Raw genomic sequence first — 13,478 nt, 5'->3', positions numbered from 1 at the left:
TACAAACTGTTGCCTCTGTTAGTAAGGGATAAAATCAATTTAGTCAGAGTCGGACAAGTACTTTAAATGCAGAATGTGTTTCTTACCAGAGGACAAAGAAGTTTGAAAGCCTCTTAAATGAGAGTATATAAGACCATATAGTTTGAACACTTTTCTACTTATTTCCAAATGGTTGCGTCCAAGAGGTCCAATTTCAATACTTAAATGCAGAAAATTTGAAGCAAACGAAATAAGAAGATAATCCCCAGAAAGTTGATGGAGTAGGTAAAATGTAAAACTACTTCTCCTTCCCACTCTTGGCTTTACCAGAAGCAGAAAAAATGTAGCTGTGGATTAAGAGACTGTTAGATAAAAGAATCCAGAAGTTTCCAGTATTATTGGGCATTCTCGAATAAAGGTTCTTTAAACCCAGGAGGTTTACTTTACTGAGGTACAATAGGAAGGTTAGATCTGTGATAGGGCATATAATGGGCCTTAAACTAGAGTTTTAAGCAAAAAATAATGTCAGATTCAGAGTACAGACTAGACAAAAACTGACTCAAAGGAACTAGAGACTTTGGGTGATCCTGTAACTTCAACATGAGGTACATAGGAAGGAAAGGCAAGTATATCTTGATATAATGAGGTTCATATCAAAAGAACATAGGAGCCAATGCAATTAATTTTAAAAATAAATAATTGCAAAAAACAATTTTTAAAAATAATTGCTTAGAATTGCTAAGGTTGAAAATAACTTTTCACTGGTCATCTTTGAAAAATTAAGGAAAAAAAGGTAAATTTTTAAACTAATATATACACATAAATAATCATGTATTATTCTTCCTTGTATTTTCTACGTCAATGGAGGTCAGGTAAGCCAATAATAAAAAGAAGTCGTTGTTTATGTAAGGAAACCCAGAGAATAAATGAAAAGGAAAAGACCTTCACTTCTGGAGAGCTTTCCCCTATCAGTCAGTGAATATGAAGATGTAAATCTGATCAGAGATAAGTAACAAAAGTCACTTTGATGTATAATTTATGTTATGTGCAGATTATTATTACTTTGTAATAGAAAAATTGGTGGGTATTTGTTTACTTTGGGGTTTTTGTTTTCTCTAAAAAGAAATCGACAACCAATAAATAGTAGAGAAAGATAAAAATTATCCTGTACATTAGGAAAACCCAAAAGAGAGGACTAGAAGAAAGGGGAGAGATGTAGTTTAATGCTTTAGAAGGAAGAGATGCAGTGGGTTTTTTCCCCTCCCTTTTTGTTCCTGCTGTTCATCATATCTCAGAAAATGAGTCCAAAAGCTAAAGGGAACAGGAGGCAGAGTCCACAGCCACACTGAAGAGAGAGCTCAATCTGACTTCCTATCAGAGAGGCTCTCTTCAGAGAAAAAACTTAATGGAAACTGAAGCACATTATGACACAGAGGCATGAAAACCTTTGAGTTCATGTTTAAAGAACTTTAAAGAGAGCTACAATGGTACAATTTACATGTTAAAAAAAACTGGTATGAAGTTATCTAATTTAGTGTTGTGTAAAATTAGTTGAAAATGACCACTTAAATGAAAAGATTATGTTTCTATGAAAAGCAATGAAACTTGAGAAGTCATCTGTACTGGGAGATTTGGATTCTAATTTTGATAACTGAATTGACTAAAATTGGTCTACTGAAAAGAAATATTCTTTCATGAGTTTGCTTAATAATCTTATGAAAATGTAAACAAATAACTATAAAAATTGAAATTATTAAAATTATTTGTTCAAACATCAACATGTATGTGGATTATAAATAATAGTTTCAAGTAATATGTGGTCCTAAGCCAATTACTGATCTGTAAGTAGTTTTGTAAGAAACAACCTTTATATTGAATAGTGGTACTGCAATTTACAAACTACAAGAAGGTGAGCCTTGTCAGGCCCAAATTTTCACACTGGCAAGTTCCAATGTTAACTGAATCTATCAAAGAGGGATCGTTAAAGGAAGTAGATAATACCCACAGAAAATGTACAATAAATATTACTTAGTATATTATGATGATGATGGTGGTGGTGGTGATGATGATGATGATTACATCTGACATGTTCACAGTTGAACCAGACATTTGATTAGTAGTTATAACCCAAAGTTATGTTTCATTGTATATACTATATGTTAAGTGGAGTTGTTGCCATGGGAAGAATGAAGATAGGAAAAGTTGCAAGAAAAATTGGCACTTACCCTGAATTTTCAACTAGAATATTTTCATAAGATTTCTTCAAAACTTGCCTGTGTGTTCATGTAATCACTTTGGATTATTTCTGTTCTTTCTGAGCCTTTCCTAGCATTGAACTACCTCATCTGCCCTTTCTTCTGTATGCTCGTGCTGTCTTTTCCACAAATCTTTTCCTAGCTATTGTAGTCTATGATAGTTTTGTTCTCTCAGGAGTCTAAACTGACACTACTATATTGTTTAATATGATTTTTTTAAATCTCATTCTTTTTTTGAACAAAGTAGTAAATGCTTCTCATCTATTTGTGTTTCCTTATCATTCACTGAGTAGTAAATTAACAATTTCTGCTAAATGAAACAAACAATAAAACCACCATATAATACAGTTCAGGGTTAGGAAATAATTTAAAGAATATATAGATAGAATTCCATTATGGAAATGGGGACCAAGACATGTGAAAGTGTATCAATGTATGGGAATTAGTGCACCATCTATCTGGCAAGTATCATGTAACCCTTCTATTAATTACAATAAAAATATATGAAAAAAAGAATATATAGATAAATTCTTTCACCATTGTGAATCCTAGCAGTAATTTCTTCTAAGAATACTAGAAATATAGCTTCTTTTGTGTGTGGGGGGGGGGTCAGGGGGCTTGAACTTGGACTGGGCGTTGTCCCTGAACTCTTCAACTCAAGGCTACTGCCCTACCCTTGAGCCAAGCCCCACTTTTCCCATTTTCTAGAAGTAAATTGGAGATAAGAGTCTTGGGCCCTTCTGTGCCCAGGCTGACCTTGAACCAAGATCCTCAGGTCTCATCCTCCTGAATAGCTAGAGTTACAGGCAAGAGGCACTACACCTGGCTTAGAAATATAGCATCTTAAAGGAAATGCAAATCAAAACAACATTGACTCTATCTCACCATGGTTAGAATGGCCATTATTGAGAAGAGAAACAGTAACAAGTGCTGGTAAGGATGTGGCCAAAGAGATCTCTAATATACTATTGATGGGAATGTAAATTTGTTTGGCCTCTTTGGAAAGCAGTGTGAAGGTTCCTCAAGGAATAAAATATAGAAGTACCCTAACAATTGGACTCCTGGGCAGTTACCTAAAAGATGACAAATCAGGCTACAATAAAGCCACCAGCATCACCATATTTACTATTTACCAGAGCCATGGTATAGAATCAGCACAGATGTCCTTCAGTGGACAAATGGATCAAGACAATGTGATACGTGTGTGTATAATATATATGCTATATATTATACATATATACTATATATAAATTTATATATATAAATAAATTTTCATTGTGTGTATAATATATATACTATATATATGGAAATTTATAGAGAATGGAATCTTACTAAAAATGAAATTGTCCCTGAAAAAGGGTATCAATGTTTGCGAAGTAATGTACCTTCTATCTGGTGAGTATAATGTAACCTTTCTATTAATTACAATAAAAATATATGAAAAAAAGAATGAAATTGTCCTATTTGTAAAGAAATTGAAGGACCAAGAAAAAATAATGTTAAGTGAAGTAAATCAGGCCCAGAGTAAAAAAGGATGCATGTGTTCCCTTATCATGTAAAGATAGCTTTAGCTTATAAATTTATAAGGAAATACGTTAAGCAGTATGCAAATTATACAATAGTCTTAACTGAAATACAACTGTTCAAGGGAGAATTCAAGTGGTAATATACCTTAGAAAGGCAAAGTCAAAGTTCAGCAAAATAAAACACCAAGAAGTGGATACTTGAAAGGGGTGAGGGAGTGTAGTGAGGAGACAAAGGGGAAACTGCAGTGAAGAATCCAATGTACATCTTATAAAATTAAGAAGAGCCAGGGAAGGGGTAAGGGTTGATATGGTAAGGATGCATGAGGATGTTGAAAGGATGAGCAACTCTTTCATACATCTACATAAAAATATTAAAAAAATACTGGCAGCCACGCACTGGTGGCTCATGCCTGTATTCCTAGTTACTTGGTAGACTGAAATCTAAGAATTTCAGTTTGAAGCCAGCCTAAGCAAGAAAGTCCGGAAGACTCTTGCCTCCAAATAATCACCAAAAAGCTGGAACTGAAGGTGTGGCTGAAGTGGTTGAGCACTAGCGTTGAGCAAAAGAGCCTTAGGGACGGCACCCAGGCCATGAGTTCAAGTCCCAGGACCATACCCCTCCCCACAGACACACATAGACACACAAAACACAATCTATATTAGCGTTCAAAATGCTGTTGTTCCATTTAAATGCACTCATTATAGAACACTGATAATGATTCATCATTATTCCATTTGTACTATTGCATAGTACATGAAAACAAATGCTTAATCTTAACCTCTAGTTGATGCTGATAAAAAGACTCTTGTCACTTAGGAATGTTTCTATATGTATAAAAGAAAGCTTCTTTGCAAGGCTAATGTTAAAGACAGTTCATTGAAATTAAACACAGTAAGTCAGGAAATGCTAAAAAGTAACTGATGAAAGGAGAGTTCAAGAGTAATTTTAAGTAACAACTAAGTTTAAAGTATGCAAATTTAATACTTGTTTATGAAAAGCTAATTTGGCAAAATAGTATTTATATGTGTGTGTTTGCAAACTTAAGAAACACATAGAAAATGGGGATGAAGACATGTGAAAGGGTATCAATGTATGTGAATTAATGTACCTCCTATCTGGCAAATATCATGTAACCATTCTATTAATTACAATAAAAATATATGAAAAAAAGAAACACATAGAAACAGGTACATTTATCATAAAAATATAGGTTAGAATGTTGCTTAATTTTAAAAATTAACACTGATAAATTGTATAAGTAGGTTTTATTTTAACAAATTCATTTAAACAATGCCTATTTGATCACAATCACCTTCCTCCAAATCCATTTATCTAGACAGGGTTAATTCTAACTTTAGTATACTAGCATTTTTGAAGGAACAATTTATCAAGTTCTTTTAAAAACATTTGAAGTTGAGAGTCTACTGTGCAAAGACAGTGATAAACATTGCTCAATCTCTTATTTAAAGGCTACATAGTTGAAGTCTTGGGATGATCTAGGAACTATGCAAGAGAATCAGCAGTTTATTTGCTGTTGAACAAAGAAAAGTAGTTTTAAAAGCTTTATAGCTAGGTGCCAGTGGCTCACACTTACATTCTTAGCTACTCAGGAGGAGGCTAAGATCAAAGGATCCTGGTTTGAAAGCCAGCCTGGACAGCAAAGTCCAGAAGAATCTTATCTTCAATTAGTCACCAAAAAGCCAGAATGCAGCTGTGACTCAAGAGGTAGAGTACTAACTTTAAGGAAAAAACTTCAAGGACAATTCCTAGACACCGAGTTTAAGCCTGAGGACCAGCATACACACATATGCACAAAAAATGCTTTATGGGTACATAACAATTTTTAGTGAAACATGTCAATTACTAAAAAGCAAACAAGCCAAAATACTTGTTAAATATAATAGTAGGAAAATAAAAGAATTGGAAGCAAGAGGATTGAGGTTCAAAGCCAGCCCAGGAGAGACTCTTATCTCCAATGAGACTCGTATCTTCAATTAATCACTAGAAAACAAGAAGTGGGGCTGTGGCTTGTGGAGTGATAATAAATTTGTATCTACTATAATACTTAAGTAGCTATGAATAAGCCAAGAAAAATTCCCTAGTTATAAAAAAAGAATTAGAAGCAAAAACAAGTAAATTTTAAGATGACTATAGAAACAATGGAAATTTCAACAGAATTAGCAATGTAGTCATTCTGTAGAAAATAAGAAAAGCGGGCCAGGAGTTTGGCCTAGTGGTTAAAGTGTTTGCCTAGCATGCATGAAGACCCGGGTTTGATTCCTCGGTACCACATACATAGAAAAAAGCCAGAAGTAGTGCTGAGGCTCAAGTGGTAGAGCTCTAGCCTTGAGAAAGTCCAAGGACAGTGCTTAGGCCCTGAGCCCAAGCCCAGGACTGGCAAAAAAAAAAAAAAAGAAAATAAGAAAAGCTATCTGTAATTTAACTGAATGTATAGAAAGTACAAATAATCAAGAGCAAAGTGGAAGATATTCCTTTTTGCTTGTAAATATATGTTCTCAAACTCTTCTCTGATATTTTACAAGTATTATAGTTATTCTTGGTAATAAAAAAAATAGATGAATCTCATGAGGCAACCTTGGAATAGTTTAAAATACAATTGGAAAGCAAAGTAAAAATGAAAGTGATAAATAATCTTGTTTCAAATGAAACATCATTGTACAAATTCATGTATAATAATATGAAATCAGGAGTAAATTATTTTGGTATAAGAATTTCATTAAATAATTTATGTGGTGATTTGGTGAGAAAAGAAAAGTATTCTTGATAGGGTGGTAAGTAAAATGCTTCCTCAAATTTCATTTGTTCATTGAGTTAGCTTGCTTTCATAACGATTCTAACTTGAGTTAACTCACAGCTGAAAAGGTAGAAACAATACAATTCATTCATTTCATTCACCGATCATAATGTTTGAAAATTTCTAAGACTAGGGTGGTAAAGCATGTGTTGAGCAAAAGTCAATTAATTTCCCTAGGCTACTCTGCCATTTTTGTTGTTTTGCCAGTCCTGGGCTTGAGCTCAGGACCTGAGCACTATCCTTGGACTATCTCAAGGCTAGAGCTCTACTACTTGAGCCTCAGCACCATTTCCGGCTTTTTTCTATGTATGCGGTACCGAGGAATCGAACCCGGGTCTTCATGCATGCTAGGCAAGTACTCTACCACTAGGCCAAACTCTCGGCCCCTACTCTAACATTTTTATGAGAAAGAAGGGGATGCATTATTTTTCCCACAAATAAGCATGTTCGCAGTCTCCTCTCAAACCCACCAGAATATAAGCTTTGAGAACATGGAATTTATAGTCCTCCTGTCTCTAGAATAGGGCCTACTATTGTTTAATCAGTAGTTTTTGACAAAATGATCTTAATCCTATGGACACAGTGACCTCCTTGACTTGGGAGATCTTTTGTCAAAAGAAATCAAAAGTTACATGTTACACCTTGCTGTTAGGTTAAAAAGTCTCAGATCAATGGAGAAGCACTGTGTCCAAAACTATACTAAGTAGATAAAAGTCAGACCAAGGAAAACAGTCTAAGGGCTATAAGAGTGAAGAGGAGTATGTGGCATAGTAGAAGAAAGAGTCTTTAGGCCTGAGTGTAGTTCCATGGTAGAGCATTCACAAAGCCCTCATTTTCATCACCAGAATGGCCCAAATAGAACAGTGAACCTTTGGGTTGTTAGTTAACCCTGTCAGCTCCCAAACAATAATGTTACTAGTTGAATGCTTATAGCCCTCTTTAATTAAATACTATCTGATAAACTGTAAAGGCAAATAAAAAGATATCTCTAGAGTATATTTCTAAGGCCCTTCAGGAATGGTAAAGTAAAAAGAAATATGCTAACAACCCAGAAGAAACCCCAGTGCCTTTTACAATTGGACGGTGACAGCAGGGTCACACTGGGAAAATTTACTATAGAGACACTAATGGAGATAAGTGCTTTATTCATCCATCCCATTTATTTTATTATATGAAGTGCTGTGCGTCCCAAGAAAAAGACCAGTTTTCACCTCCATAAACTTAAATGATAGAGACTGATTTCAACTAAATGTTTTTATGTTAATAACAAGGGTATACTTTCTGGAGGAGCATTTCATTTTAAGTTTTTAAAGGAAAAAACAAGATAAACTAGAAAGTGTGACATAACAAACTGCCCATAATACATAGGAAAACTAAGAACAAACAGAACTAAAAATGAGAGAAAGGAATTAAACTCAACATAGTGAGGTAAACTCAAGGCCAAATGTGGTACACCAAAATCCTAGGACAGCCAAGGAAGGAAGATCACAAGTGTGAAACCAATATGGTCTAACATTTACACAATGTGTTGTTGTCACCAAGGAGAGATTTTAAATTCTTGTTATATCTTTTTTCTCCTACTAATAGAAAACTAGTGTCTGAAAGCCAATGAGGAAAGATTAACATAGTTACAACTTCTAAATAATAACACCCACAAATATAACTGCTACATCTGCAGGAGATTGAGAGCTAATCATTTTTTTTTAATTGTGGGGATAATGTATAGAGGGGGTTACAGTTTCATTTGGCAGGTAATGGGTACATTACTTCTCAAAACTTAATACCCCTTCTGTGTGTTTGTTTCCTTTCCCCCAACCTCCTCCCAGTCATCTTGTTTTCCCCCATTAGTTCAGTATTTCAAATAAACAAATAAATGTATATACAATATATCGAGTAACAAAGTCAGATACAATGAGGGCTCATCCTGAGAGAGGAGCTAAGACAAAGAAGGAAAGAAAGAGAGGGGAAAAAGGGAGAGAGATTGTGTCATTATACCTAAGAATTTTCCATTAGCATCCACTAAGCCACTATGTTCTATGCGCGGGTCTTGTATATTCATTACCTTATATGGCACATATTAACTGATGCCTGGCAGACGACAAAAGACAAAAAAAAAGAGGTTAAGTAGCTTGCGCTAAATTACAAAGAAAACAAAAGGAAAAACTAGAATTGGGACATAAATCTTAGATTTCTAAGTTTGAATTTCCTCCACAATACTGCCTACAACACAGTTATTCTATGACAGAAGACTGACAATATGAGATATCTCTTCAGGGAGCAATTTTCTGACTGCTTTCCTGTTTGAAGTTCTGGATTATTAATATGTTTATAACTACTATCTGCTACGGTAAAGATCTATATTCAATTCGGGGAGTTATCAGTCTATTGATAGTTTTCTTCATGACAACTATATCATGTATCAATTGCAATAAACGTAACTTCATAAAAGACGGGCCAGGTGTTGCTAAGTACTATAATATCACATTCACCACCTGTGAGCATTATGATAAAACTAAGTGTTAAGCTACTGTTTCTGAATTTATGAATTAAACAAATCCACAAAGATTTTCATATCCTATGCATGTATAGAAATGTGCATATATGTACATGTATATATATGCATAGTACCATATCATACACACACACACAGTGACATATGCACAGTATCAGATGAATGAGATACAAGGGGGAAACTGGCCAACTTGAACATGACTAAAGCAATAGGAAGCAGAAATGCAGACTAGTTATTTGAAGGATAAAACCCCACAGTACCCAGTGTACAATATAATTTACATTTCAATAATGAAAACACTCTGTAGAATATCTTTCTACAGACCCAATTAAAGAAGAAGGGCACGCCTATTTTCTTTACGACATTAAAATTAACACAGGGTAAGAGAACAAAAGCAGCCTGTCTTAGCGAAACTGTAATGGCCAATGGTATTGGATACTATGAATAATCTTTTTGTTGTCTTTTTGGTTTTGGTCGGTTGTGGAACTTGAACTCTTGGTCTGGGCACTATCCCTGAGCTTTTAGCTCAAGGCTACTGCCCTACCTCTTGAGCTTCAGCCCCACATCTGATTTTCTGGTGGTTAATTGCAGATAAGAGTCCATGGATCTTAGTGCCTGGGGATGGCTTTAAACCATGATTGTCAGATCTCAGCCTCCTGAATAGCTAGGATTATAGGCATGAGGTACTATGCCCAGCTAAAATATTAGCCTTTTTTTTTTCTTTTGGTCAGTCGTGGGTTTGAACTTGAGACCTGGGTGCTGCCCACCACTTCCCTTTTCACTGTCTTTAAAAAAAAAGTTACTCATAAATTATTGGCAGTGTACTAAAATAAAATAATGAATTGAGTTAAAGTTTCAGTAATTTGCTTTCACTTTGCCATCACACAGTATTTATAGTAAGATCTTAGAAATTTTGGCCTTTTACTCTCTTCCTCAATTGTGTTTCAATATTTGGAGAAGAGAATCAGTATGTGCATAAAGGCTTTTACTATGACCACTCTTGAGTATCTCAAACCTAAAGAAAGAAGACAGAGATGATGCAAAGAAGAAAGCTTGAAGGCTGGAGGGAATGAAGTGCAAGAAAAATTGTGACTGATTTCTCATAACCATGAAAGGTTCACCTACAAAATATTCATTCAGCTCCTCTCCAATGGAATAGCATAGGTTGTTCTCAGATTTGGTTGAATATCACTTAGGCAGGTTTTACCAATCCCGTTGTGAGCCCTGCAGATTTAAGTAATCTTGGCTATAGTGCATAGTGCATCCATGTGCTATAGAAGATCTCCAAGTATTCTTATGTGTACATGGGGTCTGCAACATATTTTCACCATACCTGCAGAAAATTCCAAATATTTCAAAGTACTGGTATATAAGAATGCCACAAAACAATACAACTCTAACTAGGAACAACAACTACAAAGAATCATACCAAAAGAACACTTATTAGGAAAGGAAGGCAGGTAATAAGGTTTTAGTGAATTTTACTACACTATGCACTAATTATGCTAACACAGACAAATTAATTCTATATTTTACAAATGAGGAAACTAAGCCACACACACATGAAGGAATTTCACAAATAGGAACAGACAAAAAGCAAAGACAGATTGTTACCACAGATCTATTCCATGTTCAAAGCCTTTCCCTTTTCCATATTGTCCAGAACATTTTTGCATCTGTTAACTCTACAGTTACTTGGTGGGTGCTAGCTTTGTTATGAGTCAAAATATCTCTACCTCCAAAACAAACTGTAACTTTAGAGATATTTCTCATTGCAGAATCTTAGAAGAGTTCATGAAAAAAGAAAAGGGATTTAATTCATAGCTCCTGATCACCTACAGCTAGTAAATAGAGGGGGAAAACAGGTAAGAATGGAAAGGCAATTCTGAAATTTATGTTAAAGAGCTGAATGCCAAGTAAAAAAGTTAATCAATGAAGCAGATATGGATATATATGCTTAAAAATGCCCCATGTTGGGCAGAAAGGACATACCAGGGCCTAGATCACTGATAGGGAAGGTTTTAAAGAGAAACCGTAACTAGGTGGAAAAATGAGATTAAAAAAGAATAAGGTAGGAAAACAACACATGAAAATATTCATTACAAGGTAGCATTAGGAAAAAACAACAACATAGGAACATTATAAATAAATTCATGGGAGATGGATTTATCATTCTCAAAAATTTAACTTAGAAAATTAGCTAGGGCAGCTGAGTGGTGGCTCATGCCTGTAATCCTCACTACTCAGGAGGCTGAGATCTGAGAATCTTCATTCAAAGCCAGACTGGGCACAAAAGGACCAGAGACTCTTATCTCCAATTAAGCTCTATAAAATGGTAAGGGGGGCTTGGCTCAAAAGTAGGGTGGTAGCTTTGAACTGAAGAGCTCAGGGACAATGCCCAGGCCCTGAGTCTATTACCACCACCAAAAAAAAGAAAAAACAAGAAAATAGCTAGGGGTGTTCTGAATCTGGAAAAAATACGTTTATTTTTCTAATAAATAAGCTAAAAATTAAATCCGAAGTTTTGGATATGCTGTGCCAGTAGTCCACCACTTAGCTACAAACCCAAGCCAACATTTTTTAAAAAAATTATAGCTTTAGTAGTTTTCCTAAATGATGAAGTTAGTACTTGATAAAATGCAAATCCTTGATTCAGGACAGATGGTCAACATGATATCACAGGATTGCAGTCATTAGTTTGTGTCAAAGCTATAGCAAAAAATTATGAAACTTTAATTTTCTACAAATTAGAATGCATTTCTCAAATTTAAATGAATAAAAGAATCAAAATAAAGGTAAAAGGAAACCATTTCAGTCTTTTACAAGTCAAAATACATGGTTAAAACTGTATTTTGGCTAAATATTTAAATTGATAAAAAAAAAGCTGAACAAAACAAGAAAGGCAAGGTTATTTTATTTAGTACTACAACAGGATTAATTATACATTTTTATAATATCTTGCTTTTCTCCATTTAAAATTTTTTTAAATTAAGATAATTTAAAATGTTACAAACAAATGCATAGCCTTCACTTACCACTGATCTAAACATGGACATCTCTAATACTTTAAAAAATTAAAGCACTAAGAAGGGTAGCCTTTAGAAGTTCAGTATAAATATATTTGATATATTAAAGTTGGCAAATATATTCAGTTTGATAATTTCCTCAGTTGTTTATTTATAGTGTTTATTTATATTTGATTGGCCTGAAATTTCTCACTTTATACTTCTTGTAGCCATATCCTTTCCGACTGTGTGAATGGATTTGCGTGTGTGTGTGTGTGTGTGTGTGTGTGTGTGTGTGTAATTACATGAACAATAAAATGATATACACATTCATTTTACTCCAGTTCTTAACTACCAATTTCTCTCCCATATCGAAGGAAAATTTAATCGTAATTAGTGTAAATGAACAGAAATAGTCTGTATAAGAAAATTCTTCTTTCTTCTAAGAGAAACCTTTAATCATTTAATAGCCTTTTATTTTTGAAAAGCGGTCAGAAAATGGCTCATTACATACCATAATCTGTGATTTTACAGGACACCAAATACAGCTCTTTCAGATTTTGTCCTTCCTTTGCAATGACCTCCACACACCTGAAATGTACAAAAAAAAGTGGGTGAGTTACACTAATGCATTTTAAGTTAAATTAGCAAAGGTCTGGCCATAAATATAACAGGAAGAGGTCAGTAGATGATGAATGCCACAGCTCTCTTCTTTCAACAAACTTCTTTCAAGGTGTTTCAGGAAAAGTATTATATTCCCTGCTTTAAACTTAAGTGCCCTAATTCCTAAGTGGCTTTAATCAAATACATGTATGACCAGGGCACCTTTAAAAATGGTAGCTGAAGAAGAGATAGTCCAATAAAATTACTGATATATTTGGTTACAAAGACAAGTAACCATATGCTATGTGAAAGTTGTCATTTATGTAATAAAGTAATTATGATTAAACTATACAATATTGTTTGGTGGTTATTATAAATGAGTAGTGATATCGCTTTAGTGCCACTACTGTTGAAGTTTGATAACAAAAAATGCACAGCTTTATAAAATGTTATTCACCATGAAATAAGTCTTACAAATTTCTAACAAATAAAAACGATAAATCTCCACGTGATAATTAGCTTTTTACTTTAACTGTTCTATATTTAATATTTTAAGTTATTTTGTACAAGTTTAGACCACTTTAATAATACAGACATAAAGACACAATGCTTAAAATCATTTCTGAATCTTATTGAAGATAAAAGATAGTTTTTGATAGTTATTTTGTTCCAACAGCCCTAGCAGAATTGAAACAGAGAAATTGAAAGATTTTTATATTAGCAATACTATCAATTAGGTAACTTAGTTCCTTATAATATTATAAAAACCTGCACAACAAAAT

General features: G+C 34.1%; 1 protein-coding gene across 1 annotated transcript in view; it reads right to left on the bottom strand.

Moving 5' to 3' along the window:
- Positions 1-13,478, bottom strand: part of Fbxl17 (F-box and leucine rich repeat protein 17) — a 434,432-nt gene that overhangs the window by 155,785 nt on the left and 265,169 nt on the right. The window contains exon 7 of the mRNA XM_090331543.1: positions 12,608-12,684. Coding sequence (XP_090187669.1) covers positions 12,608-12,684 — 77 coding nt within the window. The remainder of the gene's footprint in view (positions 1-12,607; positions 12,685-13,478) is intronic.

The sequence above is a fragment of the Megascapheus bottae genome, chromosome 4, assembly GCF_031878675.1.
Source record: "Megascapheus bottae isolate mThoBot1 chromosome 4, mThoBot2.hap1, whole genome shotgun sequence".
In the NCBI taxonomy this organism is placed as follows: Eukaryota; Metazoa; Chordata; class Mammalia; order Rodentia; family Geomyidae; genus Megascapheus; species Megascapheus bottae.
The sequence above is the reverse complement of the archived record's forward strand: the minus strand, read 5'-3'. Positions and strand labels throughout refer to the sequence as shown.